A 27,001-nucleotide genomic window follows, 5' to 3' on the forward strand; every position below is an offset into this window, starting at 1 on the left:
TGTGGAGATTTCTTAAAAAGCTGGAAATAGAACTGCCGTATGACCCAGCAATCCCACTTCTGGGCATACACACCAAGGAAACCAGATCTGAAAGAGACACATGCACCCCAATGTTCATCGCAGCACTGTTTATAATAGCCAGGACATGGAAGCAACCCAGATGCCCATCAGCAGACGAATGGATGAGGAAGCTGTGGTACATATACACCATGGAATATTACTCAGCCATTAAAAAGAATTCATTTGAATCAGTTCTAATGAGATGGATGAAACTGGAGCCCATTATACAGAGCGAAGTAAGCCAGAAAGATAAAGACCATTACAGTATACTAACACATATATATGGACTTTAGAAAGATGGTAACGATAACCCTATATGCAAAACAGAAAAAGAGACTCAGATGTATGGAACAGACTTGTGGACTCTGGGAGAAGGCGAGGGTGGGATGTTTCAGGAGAACAGCATTGAAACATGTATATTATCTAGGGTGAAACAGATCACCAGCCTAGGTTGGGTGCATGAGACAAGTGCTCGGGCCTGGTGCACTGGGAAGACCCAGAGGGATCGGGTGGAGAGGGAGGTGGGAGGGGGGACTGGGATGGGGAGTACATGTAAATCCATGGCTAATTCATATCAATGTATAACAAAAACTACTGTAATGATGTAAAGTAATTAGCCTCCAACTAATAAAAATTAAAAAAAACAAACAAAAAAAAAGAACTAGGACAGAGGTTCATGACACTGTACAGTAGGCAGTGATCAATACCATCCCCAAGAAAAAGAAATGCAAGAGGGCAAAATGGTTGTCTGAGCAGGCCTTACAAAGAGCTAAGAAAAGAAGAAAAGTGAAAGGCAAATGTGAAAAGGAAAGATATATCCATCTGAATGCAGAGTTCCAAAGAATAGTTAAGGAAAGATAAGAAAACATTCCTAAGTGAACAATTCAGAGAAATAGATGAAAATAATAGAATGGAAAAGACTAGAGATTGCTTCAAGAACATTAGAGATACCTTGGGAACATTTCATGCAAAGATGGACACAATAAACAACACAAATGGTATGGACCTAACAGAAGCAGATGATATTAAGAAGAGGTGGCAAGAATACACAGAAAAACTATACAAAAAAATGTCTTAATGACCCGGATAACCACGATAGTGTGATCACTTACTTAGAGCCAGATATCCTGGAGTGTGAAGTCAAGTGGGCCTTAGGAAGCATTACTATGAACAAAGCTAGTAAAGGAGATGGAATTTCAGTTGAGCTATTTCAAATTGTAAAAGATGATGCTGTGAAAGTGCTGCACTCAATATGCCAGCAAATTTGGAAAACTGAGCAGTGGCCACAGGACTGGAAAAGGTCAGTTTTCATTCCAATCCCAAAGAAAGGCAATGCCAAAGAATGTTCAATCTACCACACAATTGTACTCATTTCACATGCTAGCAAGGTAATGCTCAAAATCCTTCAAGCTAGGCTTCAACAGTATGTGAACTGAGAACTTTCAGATGTACAAGCTGGGTTTAGAAAAGTCGGAGGAACCAACTCCAGTGAACTGCCAACGTTCACCGGATTATAGAAAAACCAAGGAAATTCTTGAAAAACGTCTACTACTGCTTCATTGACTATGCTAAAACCTTTGACCGCATGGATCACAACAAACTGTGGAAAATTCTTCAAGAGATGGGAATACCAGATGACTTTACCTGCCTCCTGTGAAACCTGTACGCAAGTCAAGAAGCAAAAGTTAGAACCGAACATGGAACAACGGACTGATTTCAAATTGGGAAAGAAGTACGTCAAGGCTGTATACTATCACCCTGCTTATTCATGAGAAATGTCGTGGCTGGATGAATCACAGCTGGAATCAAGATTGCAGGGAGAAATATGAATAACTTCAGATATGCAGATGACAATGACTCCACCCTAATGTCAGAAAGTGAAGAGGAACTAAAGAGCTCTCTAGATGAAGGTGAAAGAGAGTGGAAAAGCTAGCTTAAAACTCAACATTCAAAAAATGAAGAGCATGGCATCTGGGCCCATCATTTCATAGAAAATAGATGGGGGAAAAATGGAAACAGTGACGGACTTTATTTTCTTAGGCTCCAAAATCACTGCAGACGGTACCTGCAGCCATGAAATTAAAAGACACCTTGCTCCCTGGAAGAAAAGCTATGACACACCTAGACAGTGTATTAAAAAGCAGAGACATCACTTGGCCAACAAAAGTCCATCTAGTCGAAGCTATGGTTTTTCCAGTAGCCATGTACGGACATGAGAGTTAGACCATAAAGAAGGCTGAGCACTAAAGAACTGATGCTGGAGAGGACTCTTCAGAGTCCTTCAGACAGCAAGGAGATCAAACAAGTCAATCCTAAAAGAAATCAACCCTGAATATTCATTGGAAAGACTGACTGCTGCTGGAGATGAAACTCCAATACTTTGGCCACCAGATGGGAAGAGCAGACTCATTGGAAAAGACCCTGATGCTGGGAAAGATTGAGGGCAGGAGGAGAAGGGGATGTGTGACAGAGGATGAGATGTGTGGATGGCCTCACCAACTCAACAGAATTTGAGCAAACTCTGGGAGATAATGAAGGACAGGGAAGCCTGTCATGCTGCTGTTCATGGGGTCACAAAGAGTCCGACACGACCAAGTGAGTGAACGACAACAAATATATAAGGAGGTTATGTTTTCACATCAGCAGTCAATTAAGCATCAGCCACTTACTTTCTAAACTAGCATTGTTCAATAGAACTTTCTGTTGTGATGGAAATGTTCTAAACCCATGCTGTCCATAATAGCAGCGACACATGGTTACTGAGTAGCTCACATGTGACTAATGAAACTAAGGAAATGAATTTTAAAATTTATTTGAATTTAAATAGTCACAAATGGCTAGTGACTACCATATTAAACAGCACAGAAGTAGAGCCACATTTCACAAATTGCACACCCCTGGAGTACTGTGAGAGCCCAGTCAAACACTGCCTGGAAAAGGGCTTGGAGAGGTATGATGAGCAGCACAAATACAAGCTGAAAACCTGAGCCATGCAGCAGAGGCTCCTCTAGGGGATTCAAATCTGATTTATAAAACTGAGTAACTCTTGCCAGTTCCACTTCAGGAGACCCTAAGCCAAGGAGTAAATAAGAGTAGTGGCTCTCCAGAGTCAGACAGGAGGCCAGGGATCCATTAGTACCACATCTCCTCTGAGGACAAGAATTATGGTTAATTCCCTCTCTCCAAGCTAATTGTTATAACAGACACCTATTCCCTGAAACAAAAATGCTCAAGGGTCATCTCCATAATTGAAAGGAAGGCTGAGTATAATTGAATGCAAACATAAATAACAGATGAAAATAGATACAGAATACCCAGCCCTCCCAAACAATTCCGATAACCCTTTCAGAGATGGAGGGAGACTGAATGGGAAATAACTTACAAACTTACAAAGGAGGGGCAAAGGGATAATGAACTGCCCTGGATTACTTTAATTCAGGTCCGGCAAAAAAGAACTAAATGGCAAATTAAACTCTACTGAGTAGCATCTTATAAGATTAATTGAAACCAAAAGGTTTAACAAAGTAAGAAAATAACTTCATAATCACTTTATTCACATACACTCTGTGGCTTTCCTCCATTTCTGAGGTCTAAAGGAATTGTATACATTAGCAAATGCTCGCTGGATATACCAACATTTTACAATTTCCACTTTTTTCCTCTCATGCCAACTTCAAAGTCCCAAGAGGAGCAAAACCAAAGGAAACAGATAGGAAAACCTGGGATTTCTACTTTCTCTCATATAGCCACAACTAACATCTTTCAGCAAATCTCCTAGGCCCATATTTGCTTCTTATCTTAAACAAAAGCACTGAAGGTTACCATCTTCAGTGGGAGTAGGAGGGTAGATACCTGTTACTGCACTTGGCAATAGATTGTGAGTGATATACTTTTCTCCAAATAAAACTATACACAAACACAAAATTTGCTGGACACAGATATTACCACCTGTTGGACAGCCTAACAAAAACAGCTAAACAATTCACTATGATTTTTATTAAAAAGTCAACATGTGCCCAGTCATTTTTTATCACCATAATGCAGAAAATGAACAAAAATGGATCATTCCAGATAAAGCACTGTCTTGAAAGATGAAAACACTGACCAGTTGGATTGCACCAAGTCCTGGCCAAGGTTTCCTTTTTATTTATTTATTTATGGCTATACTGGGTCATCACTGCTGTGCTGCTCATGCTTTTCTCTAGTTGCAGCAAGCAGGGGCTACCCTCTAGTTGCAGTGCAAGGGCTTCTCATTGTAGTAGCTTCTCTTGTGGAGCAAGGGCTCTAGGCACAAGGACTCAGTAGTGGTGCAAAGGCTTAGTTGCCCCACAGCATGTGCAATCTTCCTAGACCAAGGATCAAACCTGTGCCCCTGCATGGGCAGGCAGATTCTTAGCCACTGGACCACCAGGGAAGTCCAAGTCCTGGCCAAAGATTTCAGTATTAATCTGACCACTATTCAAGTCCCTACCAAAAACCAACCTGACAGAGCAGATGTCTGAGGAAAGCAATCTAAAATACAGGCTCTCGCCATTCTGCTAAGGGGATTTTATATTGTATCCTAGTTAAAACAGAAGAATGCTCACTGGATTTGTCCCCTATAAAATATTCACTGAAATCTGTTCTTTTGTGTGCCCTCAGGTTCTATATAAGGAACAGACTGCGAAAAAATTCTGCATTTTCTGAAAAAGACTCTTGTTAAAGACATTGTCCAGTACATAATTTAATGTCTATTATAAAAATGCTTTTAGATCAGTTTTTACTAGTACAAGGAAAAAGCTTCTTTCTCAGAAGACAACCTATTTTATAATTTTTGGCTATTTCACTAGATGATAATTATGTGATTCATCATATTTCCCTTTTTCTCTTGCCTGCCAGGACATTCAGATTTACATTTAATGTTTAGATCCTGTAACCAAAGTAAATAAGGTGGTTATTATGTTTGTTTTCCCCAATCCTACACCCATAGAGTTTAAATTTATATTTAAGCAGTCATACATCTTTTACTAAAAGCTACTTAAAGTCCTTTTAACTAGCAGGCAGACTCATAAAAGAGTTGTACTACGACACTATGAGCACAGCATTAACCACTGTTATCACAACGTGTTGTCAACGATCACTCACTTGATAAAATCCTGTCATAAGACAGACATTCAAGAGAAGAACAGCGAGTACAGTCAGGGCAACACAAGGGAGGCATATCCTTCAGGACAATGGGGGTAAGGGAATGCTCTCTCAGAAAATAGATTTGAACTGCAATATAAATTCTAGATAAGGCAAATATTACTTTTTTGCAGGTAAGAAAACAGATGATGAGAGCTCAGGTATCTTGCCTTAGTCCTTGGCTCTCCACTGCACTCATGCTGTGCCATGAGTCATTGATGTGAATGAAGCCTTCACAGACCATGTGGATGGCTACGAGGACCACAGAAGACAACCCAGATGGAGAGAAAGGCCATACTTGATAAAAATGAGATATCTTCAAACCGTTCTCACTGTAGTCTATTACGTATGAACATAGTAAGTCATAAGATTTCTAACCTTTAAGGTGTAAGAGGGAAGGGGGCAGAAAAGAAGAAATTAGCAGTTACCAATTAGAATAGCTGCTATACATATCTTACTTCACTTTCACAACAACTCTATGGGGAAGGTAGTCCCATTTTACATAAGAGAGTCCTCTGGTTATACAACTACCCCAACTCAACAAATATTTACCAAATATCAAATCACCAGGCATTTTAATTCTGCGAACTACAGTGGTTCCTTCAGACTGGCAATAGAACCATGCCTCCAGCCCAGGTCTGTCTGAAGAAGAACTTCAAAAGCACTTCTTCCACAACCAACATTGCCTCACTCTGTCTCTAAGCCAGGGTGAAGCCATGCTGAGCCAGATAGTATTTCAGGAACAACCAGATCCTAACTGTCAACAACCTCTGCTGCCTACCCCTCCCCCCAAGAAAGCTAACTGAGGTCAAACAGAAAAGTCTCTCACTATGTGGTATAAATCCTTTGATGCAGAAACCAGAATCTATGCTGATCCGGGGTCTGGATGCACCTACAAAGCAGACATCATTAAAGCTCAAGAGAAAGATTGGTGAGCTGGAAGAATAATAGATTCCCTAGAGGCTGGACAGCTCAGCCCCTTTGGCCCAAAACTCTTCCATCATTTTCTCCTGCCATTCTTGGCAGGCTCTAATCCACACTTCAATTACTTTGTGTCTTGATGGATTGCTGAACTGAATTTATCTAATGCTAGGTTAGAGCCTAGGTTGCAGTGTGGAAATGGATTCCTCTAGGGATCAGTAAGAACACAGATGAGATTTCCAATCACATCCTTGTCAATCATAATCATCAAGATCCTAGTCAGGAAGCTGGTAATAAATTAAAGGCCAATTGATCAGTCCCATCAGGCATACATCTCCTGCTGTTGAAAAAGCAGGGCCTTTAGTCCCTCCCAGTGCATAAGAGCACTAAAGCCCCAGGATGACCAGGTATGTCTGGGGCAGGGCAGCCCAGCTCAACAGAGATGGGGCAGCCACTGAGCACGAGCACCCAGCCGGACCCTGACAGGGATTCAAGAATTCAGATGATACCAACTCCTGGTTCAGAACAATCAATGGGGAATAAGGCAAATCCAAAAATCACTGTAATATGAGGTTCAATGTGAGCTTCAAGGCAGAGGTTGTGGGGTGAGGGTGGGAGCTGGGGGAGTGAAAAGTATAAGCACCTGCCACTGGGGGAAACTAGAGAGGAGAAAATCTGGATGAACCTTGAAGGTTGGGGACAACTTTTTTTTCCTCATTTTTCCTTGCTTTCTGTTTGCTGACTACTATAGAAATATACAATCATTTTAAAAATCAAACATTAGATGAATATATAATCATCCTACAATCCCTATAATCATTACTTTTCTTCAAGAATTAATTAAAATGACATAGTTTTCCAATTTTTTCTGTATATATTCACATACACTTACTGTTAACAGTTTTTTCAAGAATGGGATCCTATATACTGTCATACATGTTTTTAGTCGTCTAGCAGCATGCCTTCAACATCATGCCATGTCAGCACATACACATCCACCTCATTTCTCAACAGTGCCACAGTATTCCACTGTAATGTATATAAATCAACATGATTTTAACAGGGAGAAATTACGTAGACTAGAGAGCAAGGGAGTAGAGAAATCGGAAAGTGGAAAAGATGCTTCAGGATGAAAAAAAACATCAACAAAGGCAGCGAAGAAGGAAAGTCCAGGACATAATGCAGGAAGCAGCAGCAGTCCCATGGCTAGATAATGAGGTATGTACAGGATCACAACAGGAGGTAAGGAAGAAAGAGGTTATGGGGCCTCACAACCCACACTGAGAAGGTGGACCTTAACTCTCTAGGCAATGGGGAAGCATTTCAGTTTCTTCATGTTCTAATGGCTTAGACAGACTGATGCAGTGGCCAATTATGTACAGGATACACCTGAAGGCATATGCACACGGGGTTAGGGAAACTGGGTGAGGAGCCACAGCTCAGTAAGAAGTCATAGGGGTGGGAAAACGAGAGGGAGAAGTGGGAAGAGAAACAAGTGATGAGGCACAGCAAAGCAAGGTGACTGATGAGAATGGGCTGAGGGGACAGGAAGAAGGGAGATGCCAAAGTTTCAAAGTAAGGTAAATGAGAGAATAATGACACCATGATTAAACAGGAAGAAGAATGGGTTTTAGAGGAAATAATTATGAGCTTGGTTTTAAAGAAAGTGAAGCACCAATTGGACAAGTAGATATACATCAGGCAGCTGAAAATATGGGATGGGGGTTCAGGAGGCAAGGCTAAGGCTGGCAACACAGGCTTGGGAGTCACCAGCATGGCAAAGAGGACTGAAGCCAGAAATCCCTGAGGCAGAAAGTGAAGAGAGAAGAAACAATACTTTTCATCCTGGACAGCCCTGATAAATGGCTATATCTGAAAAATAGGAAGCAGAAAAGGAGTCAGAAAACAGGTAAGAATGGACCACATTACAGTAACAGATAGGGAAGCAATTTGCCAAATCTAACTTCTATATAAATGAGTTATTAAAATAATAAACTATACTTATAGGCTATCTTCCTTCCTGCCTCTTCCAGCTCCAACTCCACTCCTAGAACTAGCAATTAGTCAATTCCAGCCCAGACCTCAGGACCCTAACTTCCACCCTACAGCCATTCTTCATTCCTAATCCAACATTCTACAACGGTCCCGTCTTTCCCCTATATGATGACAAGGAGAGGGAATCACGGACTGACAATAAAGTGTCTTGGAAATGACAAGTGCCATGAGGTTCCATGTCATGTCACTTAGAGGACATAGGGACACTGAGAGGCTCAGAGAATCAAGATGGGTCACAGGCCTGGCTCCCTGGGGTAAAACAACAGCTTAATGGGATGTGGGGGCAACCAATGGACCAGAGAGGGGGGTCAGTCATATTGTTTTAAATTCTAGGTGACAGAGTGGGTGCGGCTGTGAGGCTATGAGAGGGTACTACTAGAAGCAGAGGAAAGCCACACAATTCTCAAACAATGGGGAGGGGTAAAGTGTCCTAAGAGAAAAGACAACCAGACCACTCCCTGCATTTCCCGAAGGACTACATATGGCAACTATCCAGCCACCTGTCCACTCCCAGGTATGCACTCTCTCTTCCTACAAGCCAGCAGAGCCAGTAGGCACCTGTTTGCCATCACTTGGGAATCTCCCTACCCCACCATTGTGCCTCTGTTTCACACTCTATCCCTCACCTTCTCTTTCCATGTTGAGCTATTATTAAGCCTGTCAAGCTGCTACCTCTGGAGCAGATTCCTCTGAAGAGATGACACAGAATTCTGACCCCCCGCTTCCTGCTGCTGCTCTGCCCACAATGGTTCTTTCATTCACTCATTTAGCAAACATTTGCTGACTGCTGACTAGGTGCCCTTTCCATTTTGTTATTTTTCTGACAAAGAATAGTGAATTCAAAAACATCATGAAACATTTTCAAAATCCAAACCATTCCTGGTTAGTTGATTGGCTGAGAACAAAGACTTTCTAATAAGTGAGATTTCATTCCCCGTGGGAACTTGTACCCAAGTCTTCAAATGCCACAGCTCTACCTGAGAAGTTGAGTGCAATTTCTGGTGCCAACTCTACCTGCCCACCCAGCTCCTGTCCATCAACTTAGTTTCTAAGAACACTTCCTGGGGAACAACGGGAAGACTCATCCTGAGAAAGTCAGCTTCCTATATGCCTCAACTCCAAGCTGTTTTAGCAAGGTTCCCAGCTATCCTGTGGCAGATATGCTCAGATTCCCCTGACCATATCAGGGGGATATGCACAAGTCAGCAGGTTACCTACAGTGTCAGCTCCTTCATGGTTTATCTCAACTGCAGAGAGCTACTTTGGTCAAGGTCACAATGTTCAGGGGCAGTCTATAACTGGTGACTGAGCCAGGAATGGATATAAAAATCTAACCATTTTGTTATAATGTAGGGCAATCTGAAAAACAATACCTACTTCAAATGCCTTGCTTAGATGGCCATGGCTTCATCAAGGCTGTATCACAAGTTGACTTCATCCTCTGTCCAATCCTACTCCCTTTCCCCTCCTATCACAGATGTTGATCCCTTATACATACAGTGCACCCCATCATCAATCTCAGTGTCTGCTCCAGGAGAACACAACCAAAAACTGTTCAGACCTATGAAGCTGCTACACCTTGTGGGTCCTTATTTATGGCAGAACCACAAACTCTGGTATGGCTATAGCACTGTTTTGGAAGAAAGCAACAGAAACAAGTAAACAGCCCCTCTGTAATCTGTAATATGAACCTGCAGATGGGTTTACACCATGACCCAGAGATAAGACTAAGTCAGCTTTGCAAGACCTTAGGCGATCTAGTTTAGCTAGATGGCAGGTAGGCAGAGCTAGGCACTTGGAATAGCTAAGGCTCTTGAGGTCCACTTTCTCTGCCTGACCATCCTCAGAGGGTAAGGGAGTAGAAGATGAGGAAGAAGGTCAAGGATGGGAAGACCCTGGTAGGTTGCATCGCTGGTAAAGAGCATATGATCACTCAAGACTTTGATTCACACTCAAGAATCTTTAAGTACTTGGTTTCTTTTTCTTTCCTTCCTTCCTTTCTTTCTGTTTCCCCTCTCTCCTGGACACTCAGACTTTAAACCAGATGGCCTTGAAAGAAATTTTTTTTTAACAAAAATGTAGCCTGTTATTTGGTACAAATTTCTCCTTTGTAAGTTTCCCCTTTATATAACTCTATTTCTGCAGATAATTGAACCCAACTGTGATATTTTAATACTTTTAAGAAGGTACATTCTGCTCTACTTGCAAAGGGAGGGGACCCCTTGGCCTCTTCCTTAAGACAGGCAAAATGGAAGGGGATGCAAGATGCCCTGCTTATTTGTATCCAAAACTAATCTACCCCAGGCCCAGGCCCAGAGGCAATTCCTGTATCCAGCAGAGAGCAGACCTTTGTTCAGAGAGCACCACAGGTGTGATGGGCACAGCGCGAAAAAGAAAGCAAAATCACTATATGTTCAGGCTCAAGACAAGGGAAACCTGAAAGCAACAGGAAATGGATAATGCCAGACACAAAGGAAATATCTTTTACCCTACAGTTTTGCTGTTCCTGATGACTTTTGCCCAGACCTGAAATCAGTGTGACTCCATTCTTTGGGAAGTATGTCCTATGGAGGCTTAAAAACATACCATGAGATATTTCCAATGCAGGAAAAACTTGACATTTAACAAGCACTGCCCGAAATCCTCCAGACCTCAGTCAGGTCCACCTGACAGCCAACATTTCCCCACTTCTTGCACCTGAAAAGATGTTGACAGGACAATTCTCCACCCAACACCATCTCCATTAACGCATCAGAGGAATGCATAGGACCTCCTGCCATGGGACTGAGTGTGGAAGAGACTGGTCCTTCTCCACTCTCTTCAATGATGGTCCTCAAAACTCTCTGTCACACTTCCATCAGCCACAGATTTTTCTCAAATATACTTTTAACCATGTATTTACTATTCATTGTATGAGGCATGTTTGCTTTAGTTATTCATAAATTTAGTTGCCATAAGGTCAAGCAGTATTGTCAAATTCTACTGACCAAGAACTACTGAAACAGTCCACACTTCCACCATCTCTGTCCTCCAAATGTTCAGTGATTGTCACAGAGAAGCTTAACATGATTTCATAATTAAATGAATTTTCTTGCACTGGCTTTACTTCTCTAGGTCAAAGTGTCCTACGCTTCCCTCATTGTTTTCACTATTCATACACATTTCATGTTTGTCATGCTGAACCAGCCAGTCCTGGAACACAGGTTTAACCATGGGGGAGAAGAGTGTAGGGAAAAGAGTGTCTCTCATAAACCAATCCTCACCTTCAAGAGGAACAATTTCAGCCAGGATAGTAGTAAATGGTATCATTTACTTGTTCTTCTTGCTGATGGGTAAACACACTGGATGCATACAACCCACTTCTGACATACTTCTCATTTCCATGTAAACTAAAGTAAAACAGAAACAACAGGTGTCATTTCATCCACTAAAATGGGACACCATAGGAGAAATCTCAAAAAAGAAACGAAAGCCCAAACACAAAATCCTCATGTTAAGGACAAAAGGGTGATACAGAGGAATTCAATTATTTCATTCATTAACAAATATTTCTTAACCACCTGTTATGATCTAAGTACAACTTTGAGCCTTGAAGATCCAAATATGAGCAAGACAGGCCAAAATCCATATTCTCTCACAGTTTTATAGTTTGGAAATAGACAATGAACATTATTAGTAAAATATATAGTATCAGACAAGCAAGTACTAAGGATCAAAATAATGTAGGGAAAGGACATGAAAGGACAAGGAGGGAAGAACCTTGTTTCAGATAGTGGCCAGGGAAGGTCTTGTTTGAGCAGGTGACTTTTTTTTTGGGGGGGGTAGTTTTAGATTTATGAAAACTTATGATCATAGTACAAAGATTTTGAAATATTCTTGTACACCTCTCACCCAATTTCAGTTCCCCTAATATTATGATCTTCATAATTTTTAAAAAATAAACATTGGAGGTATACAGCCAAGACAGTGCAAGCAGGAAGATTTTGACAGACCCCACCTTCTCCCATTAGTCCATGAAAATTTTTAACTATTTATAGAGCAACTATCAATGATCTGAAGACTAGCAAAAAAATTTTCCATGACTAAAGATATAAAGAAGGAACCACAAAAAGACTGGTAGGAACAGTGACACACACACAGAGTCAAAACACACAACCTTGGGTAGGCAATCCACAAATCGGAGGATAATCACAATTGCAGAGGTTCTGCCCACAGAGTGAGGGGTCCAACCTCCCACCAGACTCTGCAGCCTGGGGGTCCTGCACTGTGAAGACAAGCCCCCAGAACATCTGCTTTGAAGGCCAGTATGCTTGTGCACAGAAGAGATGAAGGGCTGTAGAAAACAGATACTCTACTCTTAAATAGCACAAAAAAAATTCTCACATACTCTGAGACCCACTGCAGAGGCAGAATTTGAAAGCAGCCTAGGTCAGACCCACTTGCTGATCTTGGAGAATCTCCCATGGAGGCAAAAGGATGCCCCCTAGGAACAGAAAAATTTGTGGCAGCCATTTTGGGGAACTCATTCTACCACAAGGATATTGGTGCTAGCAAGCACCTTTCTGGAGTCCTCTCTCTAGCCTACTAGACCTAGAAGGTAGCCATCAGGGACACTCTGAGACCTGCTGCCAGCCACACTGGAATTGGCCCTTCCCAGAGGCAGGCTAGTACTAGCCCCAAGATCTGAGTCATGAGCCAGGCATGCCAAGACCCAGCCCCATCCACCAGAAGCCAGTAGCCTCTAGACACGATAGACCCTGACAGCCAGGTAGGCTGGGGGCTAGTCCCACCTACAAACAACACATTCACAGTAACTGGTGTTGCCACAAAAGGGCTTATAAGGCCACATAGGAGGCCCCCTAGAGCATACAGCTCTGATGACCAGGGTGGAGGGTGCTGCCGTGCCCCACAGGATGTCTCTTACATAAGGCCACTTCTCCAAGATCAGTAAACATAAATGATATACTACTACACAGAAACAAAGAATTATGCAAAATGAGGCAACAGAAGAATACATCCCAAATGAAGGAACACAGAAAAAAATTCAACAAAGTGGAGAAAAGCAATCTACCTGATAAAGAGTAAAAGGTAGTTATCATAATGATACCCAACAAACTCGGGAGAAGAATGGATGAACACAGTGTGAAGTTTAGCAGAGTCATAAAATATAAAGAGGAGCCAAACAAAGATGAAAAACACAATAACTGAAATAAAAAATTTATTAGAAGGGGGACTTCCCTTGGGGTCCAGTAGCTAAGACTCTGCACTCCCAATGCAGAGGACCCAGGTTCAATTTCTAGTCAGGGAATTAGATCCCACATGCTACAACTAAGAGATCATATGCGGCAACTAAAGATCCCACATGTCACAACAAAGATCGAAGATTCCAGATGCTGCAACTAAGACCCAGTACAGCCAAATAAAGAAAAATAAATACAATTAAAATAAAAAGAAGAGAGAGGGCCCAAATCAATAAAATCAGAGATGAAAAAGGAGAAATTACAACCAAAACCAGATAAATGCAAAGAAGAGTAAGATTACTATAAACAATTAAACACAAATAAAATGGACAGCCTAGGAGAAATGGATAAACTCCTAGGAACATACAATCTTGCAACACTGAATCAAAAAGAAACAAAATATTAACAGACCAATTACCAGTGATGAAATTGAATCAGTAATTTTCAAAAAAATTCCCAACAAACAAAAGGCCAGAGATAGATGGCTTCACAGTGAATTCAATCAAACATGAAAAGAAGAGTTAACACTTATCCTTCTCAAACTATTTCAAAAAAAACTAAAGAGAAAGGAATGATTCCAAACTCATTCTACAAAACTAGCATCACCCTGACACCAAAACCAGATAAAAATACCACAAAAAGAGAAAATTACAGGCCAATATCACCGATGAACATAGGAGCAAATAAACTCAACAAAATATTAGCAAACTAAATTAATCAACACATTAAAAGGACCACACACCATGATCAAGTGGGATTTATCACAGTTATGCAAGGATGGTTCAATGTCCACAAATTAATGTAATATAACAGACTAACAAATTGAAGAATAAAAATCATATGATCATCTCAATAGAAGGAGAAAAGACTTTTTTCCAAAATTCAACATCCATTTATGATTAAAAACTCTCCACAAAGTCAAGAACATACATAAAGAGGGAACATAGCTCAACATAATAAGGGCCATAAATGACAAGCCCACAGTTAATATAACACTCAGAGGAAATGATTTCATATTTTCACTATTAAGTTCAAGGACAACAACAACTATAAAAGGATGTCCACTATCACCACTTTTCTTCAACACAGTATTAGGAATCCAACCGCAGCAATCAGATAAGACAAAGAAACAAAAATTCAAATTGGCAAAGAAGTAGTAAAACTGTCACGCAGGATACTATATATAGAAAATCCTAAAGACATCACCAAAAAACTATTAGAACTCATAAAAGGATACATTAAAGGCATAGGATACAAAATTAACATACAGAAATCTGTTGCATTTCTATACACTAACAACAAATTGTAAGAAAAAGGCAAAAACAATCTTATTTATAATTGCATCAAAAGATAAAAATACCTAGCAATAAATTTAAGGAGATGAAAAAAAAAAAACTGTACTCGAAAGCCTGTAAGATACTGATGGAAGTCACTGAAGATGACACAAACAAATGGAAAGATATAAGGTGTTCATCAACTTGTAGAATACTGTTAAAATGACCATACTCCCTAAGGCAATTACATATTAAACGCAATCCCTATCAAAACACCAATAACATTTTTCACAGAACTAGAACAAATAATTCTAACATTTATGGAAATTAGGAGATTGGGATTAACATATACACAGTATTATGTATAAAACAGATAATTAATAAGGACCCACTGTTTAGCACAGGGAACTCTACTCAATATTCTGTAATAACTTAAATGGGAAAAGAACCTGAAAAAGAATGGAGATATATTTTACATGAATAACCAATTCATTTTACTGTACACCTGAAAGTAACACAGTAAGTCAATTAATTATACTGAAACACATAAAGTAAAACAAATAAACAAACACTGAAAAAAACAAAATAAGATTTCTATGGAAACACAAAAGATTGCAAATAGCCAAAATAATCTCAAGCAAGAAGAACAAAGTTGGAGGTATCACATTCTCTGATTTCCAACTACACTACAAAGCTACAATAATCAAAATAATATGGTACTGGCACAAAAATAAAAACATAGGTCAATGGATCAGAACAGAGATCCCAGAAACAAATCCATCTTCATATGGTCAATTAATCTATGACAAAGGAGGCAAGAATATACAATGAGGAAAACACAGCCTCTTCAATATACGGTGTTGAGAAAGCTGGTCATATGCAAAAGAATCAAACTGGACTACCTTCTCACACTGTATAAAACAAAACAAAACCTCAAAATGGATTAGAGACTTAAATGTAGGATCTGAGACCATAAAACTCATAGAAGAAAACAGGTAGTATACACTTTGACAGTAGTCCTAGTGGTATTTGGAGGTTTGGTTTTCGGGGCGGGGGGTAGTTTATTTTCCCATTTTTTGGCTACACTGCATGGCAAATGGAATCTTAGTTTCCTGAGCAGGGACTGAACCCACACTCCCTGCAGTGGAAGCACAGCGTCTAAACCACTGGATCACCAAAGAAGTCCCTTAGCAGTATTTTTGGCTCTCTCTCCTCAGGCAAGGGAAACAAAGTCAAAAATAAACAAACAGAACGACATCAAACTAAATAGCTTTTACACAGCAAAGGAAACCATCAACAACAAGAAAAGGCAGCCTACTGAATTGGAGAAGATATCTGCAAATCATGTATCTGATAAGGAGTTAATATGCAAAATATAAGGAGCTCATAAAACAACATCAAAAACAAACAACTTGATTCTTTTAAATGGGCAGAGGACCTTTGCCAAGAAAGACATACAAATGGTCAGACACATGAAAAGATGCTCAACATCATTAATCATCAGGGAAATGCAATTAAAACCAGAATGAGATATCACCCCACACCTATTAGAATGGCTATTATCAAAAAGACAGAAAATAAAAAGTTTTAGCAAAAATGTGGAGAAAAGGGAATCCTTTTGCATGTTGGAGGGAATGTAAATTGATACAGCCACTATAAAAAACACTATGGAGGTTCCTCAAAAAATTAAAAAGAAAACCACATACGACACAATCCAGAAATTCCACTTCTATTTCCAAAAAAACCAAAAACACTAATTTGAAAAGATATATCCACCCCCACGCTACTGTATCATCATTTACAAAGCCAAGATAAGGAAGAAACCTAAATGTCAACAAATGAATGGATAAAGAAGATGTGGTGTGTATGTACATATTATATGGTATATAATATTCCATTGTATATATACATTCCGTTGTATATATACAACGGAATATCAGCAGTAGAAAAGAATGAAATCTTGCCATTTTTGACATGAATGGATCTAGAGTATATTATGCTAGGTAAAATGTCAGAAAGAAAAAGACAAATACCATATGATTTTACTCTTTTGTGGAATCAAAAAAAAAAACTGATATAAACTCATAGGTTCACAGATTCAAAGAACAAACAGGTGGCGGGAGAATAGGAGGATGAGTGAAATAGGTGAGGGAGATTAAGAAATACAAACTTCCAGGTACAAAAAAATTTAGTTAAAAAGGTAAAATGTTCAGGATGGGGAATATAGTCAATAAAATTGTAGCAACTTTGTATGGTGACAGACGGTAATTAGACTTATCGTAGTGATCATTTTGTAACATACAGAAATATCAAATCACTATATTGTATACCTGGAACTAATGGTGATGTAAGTCAATTATGTTTCAATTAAAAAAAGAAAAAAGCAACCAACATTGTTACATTACTAGGAACTAAACTTTCATCAGTTTGTCCACTTTTATCTGTTCCAGCATACCATTCAGAATACCTTGTTGCATTTAGATATCCTGTCTTCTCTGGTCTATGATAGTTTTTTGGTCTTTCCTTGTTTATCATAGCCATGACAGTATGAGGAATACTGGTCAGGTATTTTGTAGAAAGTTCCTCAACTTGAATTTGTCTGATTTTTTTTCTCATGATTGGAATGGAGTCACTGGTTTCAAGGAAAAACACCACAGAGGTGAAGCACTCTTATTTTCACATCATATCAAGAGACCCATTGTATCCACATGACAGCACTGGTGATGTTACCCTGAATCACAAGTAATATTTACCAGGTTCTGCACTGTAAAGGTATTATTTTTCTCTTTCCATAATCTACTCTTTAGAAGTGAGTCACCTAATCCAAATCACACTTTAAGTTCTACCTCCTGGAAGGGGGAAGAATCTATATATACTATTGGAATTCTTCTGTAAGAGATTTATCTTCTCTCTCCCATTTATTTAGCTAGCCATACATTCATTTATTCATTTATGTAAGTTCACACTCATGTATATTTATTTTATACTTTGGGTTATAATCAAATACTACATTATTTGCTGCTTAAACCATTCCAGCTTTGGCCACTGGACGAGAAGGTGGCTTCTGAGTAAAGATCTCAGAGAAGTAAGGGGGCAACCCACAAAAGTATCTATGAGAAGAGCATTCTAGGTTCCAAGGCATAATGGGCCTGGTGCATTCAAGAAACATGAGGAAGGCCAAGGTGTCTAGAGGAGAGGGACTGTGAGGGAGAGTAGTACAAGATGAAATGACAGAGTTAAGGGTGGTAATACACAACACAAGGCTACGTCTGCCACAGAAGGGACTTTGAACCTTTTTAAGAGAAGGAAAGCCAAAGGATATTTTTGAGCACAGGAACACATAATAAAAGGATCATTCTGGTTGGCTGTGTTGAGAACTGACTGGAAGCATTAAGGGCACAAGGAGGGAGGCCAGTTAGAAGCCTACTTCAATAACTCAAGGGAGAGATAATGGTAATGACAGGGGTAATGAGAAGTGGTCAGATTCTGGATATATGTGAAGATAGATCTGTTTAGGACCTGCTGAGAGATAGAATGTGAGTGCGAGACAGAAAGGAGTCAAGAATGGCTCTGAGCGTTTTGGCCTCTGAGTAATTGAAAGGATACACTTATCATTAACCAAGATGGAGAAGGTTACAGGAGCTCAGTTTTAGGCGTGTTAAGGATTAAACACCCACATAGAGGCAAACGGACAAATGGGTCTGGAATTCCGAAAAGTGTAGACTGGAGATTTTTAAAAATCTGGGAATCATCAGCTTACAAGTAAAATGTAAAGTCATTAGGCCAGACAAGATCACCAAAGTGTTAAGAGTAGTTAAGAGAAGAGTAGGGGTCCAAAGACTGTGCCTGGGGCACTCTGGCACTGAGTAAAATCAAGGCCGCCTTATCTGCCCTATAACCAGAAACAAATTTAGCAAAATTTTTCCCATCTACTGTGTACCTAGTACTGTTCTGGAGCCCCTAATTCTCAGGTACCTCAGTATGCAACCTGAGCTCTCACCTTTCAGCAATTTCCTGCCCCCAATCTACTCCTTGGGCTTCCCTGGTGGCTCAGGAGGTAAAGAATCTGCCTGCAATGGTGAGACCCAGGTTTGATCCCTGTGTCAGGAAGATCGCCTGGAGAAGGAAATGGCAACCCACTCCAGTATTCTTGTCTGGAGAATTACATGGACAGAGCAGCCAGATGGGCTACAGTCAATGGGGTCACAAACAGTCAGACAAACCTGAGCAACTAACACTTTTACTGTCAATCTGCTCCTCTGCTGCTGTGCAACTGGTCTCCATCATGAGATAGTAGTCATTACTGCCACCATCCCTTTGCAAGCTGCTCCTCCCATTTGGAAAACTCGTCCTGCCCCACCTCATCAAATTCCAACTCTTTATCAAGCCTTAGCTGTCCCTCGTTCTCTCTGAGCTTTATGTATCTATTCTGGTTCATAATAAATGACATTCTGCTTCACAGCAGCCCATCTCTGAATCTCTGTAACACTTGCTATCTGTACAACTAGATATTTATCACTTAATGACTTGTATGGCTAGTTAACTTTACTTATAAATAGCTCTTATTTATATGTACTGCAACTTCAAGAAGATCATCTCAGTCTTTGCTACCCTCTCCCAACAGTAGTCTAGAGCAAATACCTACCACTGAGCAAGTACTCGATAAACACATGTGGATTATTTCATGTCAGTTCTGTTATCCAGTCCAGTTCAGTGAGCTCCTTGAAAGTAGAGGCCTGTTTTATATACCTCCCTCATTTGGCACTGAGCTGGACACAGGTGGGCAGGCACTCAACATCTGTTTACCATCAAAGAGACTGATGACAATATCCCTGTCCTGCAGATCTTCTAGTCTTGGTACAAAACAATGAGAACATGGGTTCTGTGCTTGGTGTCCTATCTTCCCTGAAGCCAGCTATCTCCTAGTCAAAAGAGAAGTATCTAGGGACCACAGAGAAAAGAAATCCCAGGGCATTTCTTGCACAATGGAAATGAGAGATACTCAAAACACAGTGTGTTATTTTAACAGCCCAGATAAGAGGTTGCCCCAGCTGAGACGCTGGACAAAAGAATCAGAAAAGCTAAGCAACCTCTACTTTGGTGAATCTCTTCTAAGAACATAAAGAGCACATAAAAACATACAGAATGTTTTTGAATGTTTACTGTAGAATTATTTATAATAAAAAACTGGAAGCCACCTAAATATGTAACAATAATAAGCATAATTTGGTATATTCTTACAAAGAGCAGCATCTGGAAAATGTTCACTGTGTGCCTAATTATGTGCTGGAGGCGCTCACTTTTAAAAACCTATAATATTTAGCTCCCAATTTCTAAATGGAAAATATAAGCCTCCAAATATTATGTAGAGAATGAAAGCACTTTTATATAAACAACTGGAAGAACATAAACCATGTTATCTTTACATCTGGGAAGTAGAGTAGGGATGGTTTTGTTGTTGTTTTCTTTTGTGCTTTTTTGTGTTCTCCAAGTTTTCTGTTTCAAAAACATTACTTTGTCAGCAGGCAAGGAAAAAAGTAAAGCCATTTTAAAAACAAACACATAAGAGCTAAATTCTCAACCATCTAAGCATCAATTGCTAGAAGGTTTCTACTTCTGACGTAAAACGCAAGAATCAAAGTTTGAGCCCTTCCCTTATCCTCCCCCCCCCAACCCACCCTGCCACACGGCCCCCCTGCCGCCACCTACACACCCAAAACAGAAAAAACAAAAACACACACACACACACATGAAACTATAAGACTAACGGCTTCTTGAAGGTAAGATCCTGTTTTATTGATTTTTGGTATCCTGTGCCAGTTTTCAGCACCTGGTAAGGCACATATTTACATGCTCAGTAAACACAAAAGGGAAGGAGAAAGTGTGGTGAACTTGTAAGGTACAGATGCCACTAATGCAGTGACATTATCCTACCTTCACACTACCCACTGCACGCCATTCCAGGTCTCATTTCTTCCTCCCCTATCTCAAGGTACTGAACAAGCTGGCCAAGTGGCTCTTAGAACAAACTGCTGACTGTTTGCACCATAGCATTCATCTTTTGCTTTTTTTTTCCCCTTTCCTTTCTGCCTCTTCTTAAAAGGTGATCCTGCCTTTCAGCCAGTACTATGTGCCGCACTGAACCAGCGTGCCAGTCTGCAGAGAATCATTGAGAGAATGAATTTGAATAATAAAAGCGAGAACAAGGAGATACCTTAGAGAGAGACTTGGTATAGTACCTTCAATTTAGAACCTCATTTCAGTGGCTAATGCAGTCGTTTGAGACATTAGCCTAATTTTTGCCAGGAGAGTCCAGCAACACAGCAGTACTAAACATGGGCACAGAGGAGCCTGCTCATCTCAGAGACAGAGTGCAGAGAATAAAATTAGCAGCACTGCACTTCTGGTGCAGAGGAAAGCAAATCCCCATACCCTTCCACCAATTCATCACCAACCACGTTTAAAATGAAAACACACAGGAATGAGTGTGGGAGTCAGCAGGAGCATGAAGTTCAAGAGAGGCTGAGACCCCTGAAGGGGCCCCCATGGGGGCACTTACAGACTACAGGAAAGTTAATTTCAAAGGACATCCAATAAAGGCAGCCCTACAACAGACTCTGTCATTGCTAAGCCCCATATGCTGCAATGGCTCCATAACTTGCCAGCAGGTCAGTTTGCTGAAGCCAGAAATAGGGAGGAAAGCCCCAAAAGGTCAGACTGGAAGGGAGAGGCTTAGCTCCAGACAAGGCTACACAGACTCAGGGGTTAGGGAGGTTGTTCCTAAAACAAGAGCTTCCCACAGGCTAGGCTAAAAAGAAGGCACATATGGTCTGGTCTAGACTTGCCCTAAATCTCTTTCAAGTGGTCAGTCTCCTTGCTGCAAGAGCCACATAGCTCAGGACCATGCGCTTTCCTGTGGTTACTTGAAGAGGGGAGCAGGAGCCTCAGAGGCACAGGGGCTGCTTGGGAGGAAAAGCAAAAAGGACGAAAAGCTGGACACCCCAGACTTCACCCAAGAGGCATACACAATAAGGGGAGCAGCAGTGCAGGCATCGGGAGAGAAGAATCAATCTCCATTTACACTGCGTGTCTGCCAAAATTTACTGGGTGGCAGGAATCCTAGATCTGTGGGCGAGGAATGAGTCATGCGATGAATCCCTTTTTTCTAAGCAGCATGTGCAAAAACTCCCCCATCTCAGAAAAGGAAAGTGGTGGTCTACAACTGGAAGCACAGACTTCATTCTACTGCTGGAGCAGCCTCCTCAAGCTACAGAGTCCATTCTGGAAGACGCCAGGAAGGCTAGACTGTGGCTCTGGAGAGTCAAAATACCACTGCCATGAACCAATTATCACTGCAGTGTCGATAATTTCCCTTTAAGAAGCAAATCTTCCTTTAACTGTAAATCAATCCCTCACTGCAATTTTAGAAATCTATCCAAAAAAAAAATAATAATAATAATCAGCTATTACCAGACATCCTAAATGCTAGACACTAGGAGCTGAGTTCCAGCATAATTAGGGGAAATTCTGAATGGTGCCCCGAGGCAGACTATACTAGAACAGAGTAGAAGGGAATTATATACACTTAGAAAGCTCATTTAGGGAACCGGCTGTGCATAATGCATGTAGGCCTGGGAGTGTAGACACTCCCTCCCAGCGGCACCTCAAAGGCAGGCTCCGAGCTGAGACACCGGCAGATGGTTACCTCGGTGGCTATTGTGCACGCTTCAATGGCTCCTCCACCCTTGAACACAGGCTTATGCTTCCACAAGGCATGGGGAGCACCGGCAGACATTACCTCCAAAGAATGGTGCCTTTCCCTAGGGAACGTAAACATTTCTGTCAGAAGGCAGAAGCTGACACAAGGCAGTATCTCTCTGTGCAGGGAAAAGAAGCCACAAACATAAAGTTGCTCATTCAAAAGAGACAGATGATCTCTGCAACCTGAGCAGTATCAAACTGTTTGCAAAGAGTTTGCACATCCATCAGCACAAGTGGCTGCATGGGGGAGGGGAAGCAGAAGCATGGAAGGCCCACTGAGGGTGCAAGGCTCTCTGGCCTCAGACCACTTGTTATCTGACCGAAGAGAAGCCCCAGGAGAAAGGAAACTGGTCATCTTTCCACTGGGGACCCAGTCTGAGCTGGGTCTGATTTGGAACCAAGTCTCTCTCCTCTAGCCCAGATGTTCCCAATCTTCCCAATCCACACCCAAGATGTGTCCACTTCAAGCCTTTATATTCACAAGACTTCATGGGTAGTTTACTGTTCAATCTTGAGCCAGATACTTCTCCCTCCCATCACCATCTCCTGTTTTTTGTTTTTTAATCACATGGAAATGACAGTTTACTAGTCTTATGCCTAAAATAACCTATAGAGAAATATAGTTTATGAACTCCCTCGTAATACAATACGTAATTCAGAGCCCAGCCATTTGTCATACTATTGAGTAATCTGCACACATCCCCAGGGTGTGACAATAAAATTTGTAAATCAATAGCAAAAAGTAGTAGTACAGCATGGCCAGTGAGTTAAAATACAAAGAACATTTTTTAGCATTGACTTTTTTTTTTTTAACTTAGAAAATATGGGCTTCCAGAAGGTAAATACTGGAGAGAGAGCTGTGTGCTAGAATGGAAGACGTTATACATTTCAGAACCCCTCCCCTCACAGCTGACTTCAATGCAAAAATAAAAACTCCAAGATCCACATTCTTCCAATGATAATAATGGCTTTCTTCCACAAACCCTGCTATTAGCATGACAGAGATGGCCACATCAGTCATAAGAAAAGCACATGTCCCTTCTGCACCCAAGAAGAGCAAGCAAAGTACCTGCTTTGTGTAAGAGAAAGGCACTTAAAACAGGAAGGAAAATAAATTATTGCGAAGCTTGGTTTGAACTGATTTTCCTTTCTTCTAGATGATCAAACAGTGAGCGTGAGCGTAGGGGTAGGCATTGAGATCTGCAAACATATTGCCATAGTGATTGGTGCTTAGATAACAGGATAAAATAGGCAGTATTTCATTTATATTCCAAAGAACAGAGGCAAATGCCCTGATCACTCAGCCTAAAGCCCAATGAGTGGCCTCCACCCTAGTAGCTATGGCACTGTTGCAGAACCAGAACTGGAGCATGTCTGACCAATTATCTGCCTGACCTCTGCTCAGAATGCAGCAGGTGTTCAGGAACTAAAGGCCAGGCATCGGAGCCCCTTGGCAAGAGCCCACTCCGTGACACAGGAGGTAAGGCTGAGTCAGGTATGATCTGCTATGCATGGTTCCACCCTGGTTAGTTTCTTCTTTACCTAAAAGGTCACTTGGACTTCATTTATCTTTTTATTCTGACCTAGAGAAAAGTTGCAAAAACAGTACAAAGTTCACATATACCCTTCACTCAGCATCCCCTAATATTTACATCTTACATAACAATTATCAAGACTAAGAAATCAACATTGCTGCAATAGTAATTAAATCAACTATAGACAATTTTTGCATTTCACTAGTTTTTTCCTCTGCTCTTTTTTCTGTTACAAAATCTAATCTAGGATATGACACCACATTTAGTTGTCATGTCTCCTTAGTCTCCTCCAATCTGTGACAGGTTCTTAGTCTTTGTCTTTCTCAATCTGGACATACTTGAATGCTGGTCAATCTTTAGACCATGTCTCAATCTGAGTTTGTCTGATATCCACTCATTTTTACATCAGAAACAATAGTAGCTAACATTTATTAAGCTATTCCTATACTCTTAGCACTGGGCTTACCCAGTGGCCCAGATGGTAAAGAATCTGCCTGCAATGTGGGAGACCCAGATTTGATCCCTGGGTTGGGAAGATCCCCTGGAGAAGGGAATGGCTACCTATTCTAGTACTATTCTTGCTTGGAGAATTCAATGGACAGAGGAGCCTAGCAGGTTACAGTCCTTGGGTTGGCAAAGATTCAGACACGACTAAGCAACTAACATTTTCACTTTTTCATACACCTGGCACTATCGTAAACACTTCTGTACTTCCCTTATTTACCCACTTACAACAATCTCTGAAGTAGGAATTATTACTATCCCTATTTTACAAATGATATTTCACTACAGGGTATTTCATCAACCCTTAGTGGAATTAAATAACTGGCCCAAGGTTACCCAGCTGTTCCAGGCACAGTTGAACCTGGGTAGAGAGACTCTGCAACTCTCTGCTGTCTGCTAATTTCAAGGCACTGTGACAACAACCAGATGCCAAAATACAGGCTGGACTTTGCCCTCTGGCAACTCCCTCCCCACAGGACCCAACTCTTTGAAGAGAGAGCATTCTAGGCTTCTGTCTTTTTTTCCAAGGAAGATAAACTATCCACTTTAATTTCTAAGTTATGCCCATACAACCAGAAATTTCTTTCTCTTCACAGGAAGCATTTTCCTGACCTAAGGACAAAGAAGAGGCCAGTGTTCTCCTGAGACCTCACCCTTGAACAGTACCAGGAAAAAGAGAAACATACAAACACGTAGGTATGCTAGAATCAAGAGAACTCTCTTCCAAAGGCCTCTGCAAATACATGGAGACATTGCAATCAAAGGATAAAAAAGAAACCTTTGGGGGTTACTTCTTTTCCATGTCATGTCCAGAGATATCCAACGATGGGAAACACAAGCCTTCTCTTTAGCATTAGGTTCTCGGGGAAGGTTAAAGCACAACTCATTGGTGTAGCACAGGGCAGAGCGTCAAGGGACACAACTGTGGGAGTCGGGCTGGGAAGAACTCTAACTACACTCCAGGATTTGCACTTAATGATTATGACTTTAGATCATTCAGTTCCACAGACTTGATTTTTCCCAAATCCCCTCTCTGGCAATGCTAATGTGCTTTTCCTCTTGTTCTGGCTAATCAGCGAAATACATGGCTGAAAGGATTGGCTTAGAAGTCATTTCTTTGATGCTGAGAGAACTGAGAAAATACTCCCCCCAACTACACACCCGCCCATCTATCCACCCCTGCCACCTGACTCTCAGCTGCAGGTAGAGGCCATTACAGAAAGGGAGAAAAGAATGCAAAGAGGGTAGGCAGTGAGGGAGGAAGAGCTGAGAGCATGAAAAGGGAGGGAAAGAGAAAAAGAGACTTTGGTTCAAATTTAGTCACTATAGAGCCAAGACTTCCACTTACACTCATAAGCAGGGTTAAATGACATCAGTAAACATGTAAGAAGACTCAGCCTTCCTTTGATTTGCCTTTCTCTTACGTCTCCCCACTTTCCTTCACCCCCTCAAAGGGCACCTCCCAACCCCATCACTTAGGTTCCTGTAAATCAGACATTGCATCTGGCTACCCTTATTACTGCCAGCTTTGTGCAAGAAAGAGCTCCTCTCCTTTGAAGTCAACCATTTTATATCTAACTCCAAGGTATCCTCAGCTAGCTATTTTGATCAAATATTGAAGGTTGAAATGCTAATGGTCTTTAGGAAACAATCCCTCCAGCCTTTCCATCTGCAATCTAACCCAGTCGGTATCTAAAGCCAGCTAATAGCCCTCCAATCACACTGCACACAGGGCTACTTACTCCACTGTGTTTATGGAACATCTGGATCGACCCCTAAGATCTAACCTAGGAAACAAAGATGAAGCAGTTTGAATAATTCTTCATCCTCTTGAATAATTTCCCCTCTCAACGCCAACAGCCTCCAAAATTCACATTATTTTGTTCCCACAGAGACGGAAATAGCACTACTTTCAAGCAGTGATCCTACAGTTTCTACCTTCAGAAGAAAGAAAAAAATCCTGGGAAGGGCAATGGGACCTGAGACCCCTTCATTGGCCAAATACAGGCTCCAAGAGACCAAGAGAAGAGACAAACACTTCTTTACAGGAAGTATTTTTTGGGTTTTTTTGTTTTTTTTATTACTGGAAGTCTCCCTTAAATAACATACACACATACAAAAAAAAAATAAATAACATACACAAAGCATCAAGGACTAGGGGGTTCCCCCAAAGCACTGGTTTTCCTCCCTTCCCCATCAGCTAGACTAGAGGTCCTGGGTCCTATTCTGCCTCAGTCATTCTTGACCATGAGATACTAAATAACTTTCTCATTCTCTATCCAAAAGCCTGACTTGGCAAAACCAGGATGACAGAATGGAGATTAACAAGACGATGCTTATGCAATATTTATAGGGCTGCTTTCGGTAGGGGATGGGGATAGTGTTTTCCCCCAGGCCAAAAAAAAAAAAAAAAAAATCGACAAAAAGATCATATTGCTACTCATAAAAACTCATCACCTCTGCCCAGATAAACTAATTATGTACTGTC

At 40.9% G+C, this 27,001-nt stretch overlaps 1 protein-coding gene across 12 annotated transcripts in view; it reads right to left on the minus strand.

The window, feature by feature from the left end:
• Positions 1–27,001, minus strand: part of SIL1 (SIL1 nucleotide exchange factor) — a 246,115-nt gene that overhangs the window by 143,523 nt on the left and 75,591 nt on the right. Inside the window, exon 1 of one of the 12 annotated variants that reach the window (XM_020908414.2) lies at positions 11,463–11,560. The exons of the other annotated variants lie outside the window; for them this stretch is intronic. Within the exon in view, the coding sequence (XP_020764073.1) occupies positions 11,463–11,508 (46 nt within the window). The 5' untranslated portion in view covers positions 11,509–11,560. Of the gene's footprint in view, positions 1–11,462; positions 11,561–27,001 lie in introns of those variants that run through there. 12 annotated transcript variants of the gene reach the window in all.

This window comes from Odocoileus virginianus, chromosome 3 (genome assembly GCF_023699985.2).
Source record: "Odocoileus virginianus isolate 20LAN1187 ecotype Illinois chromosome 3, Ovbor_1.2, whole genome shotgun sequence".
Classification (NCBI taxonomy): domain Eukaryota; kingdom Metazoa; phylum Chordata; class Mammalia; order Artiodactyla; family Cervidae; genus Odocoileus; species Odocoileus virginianus.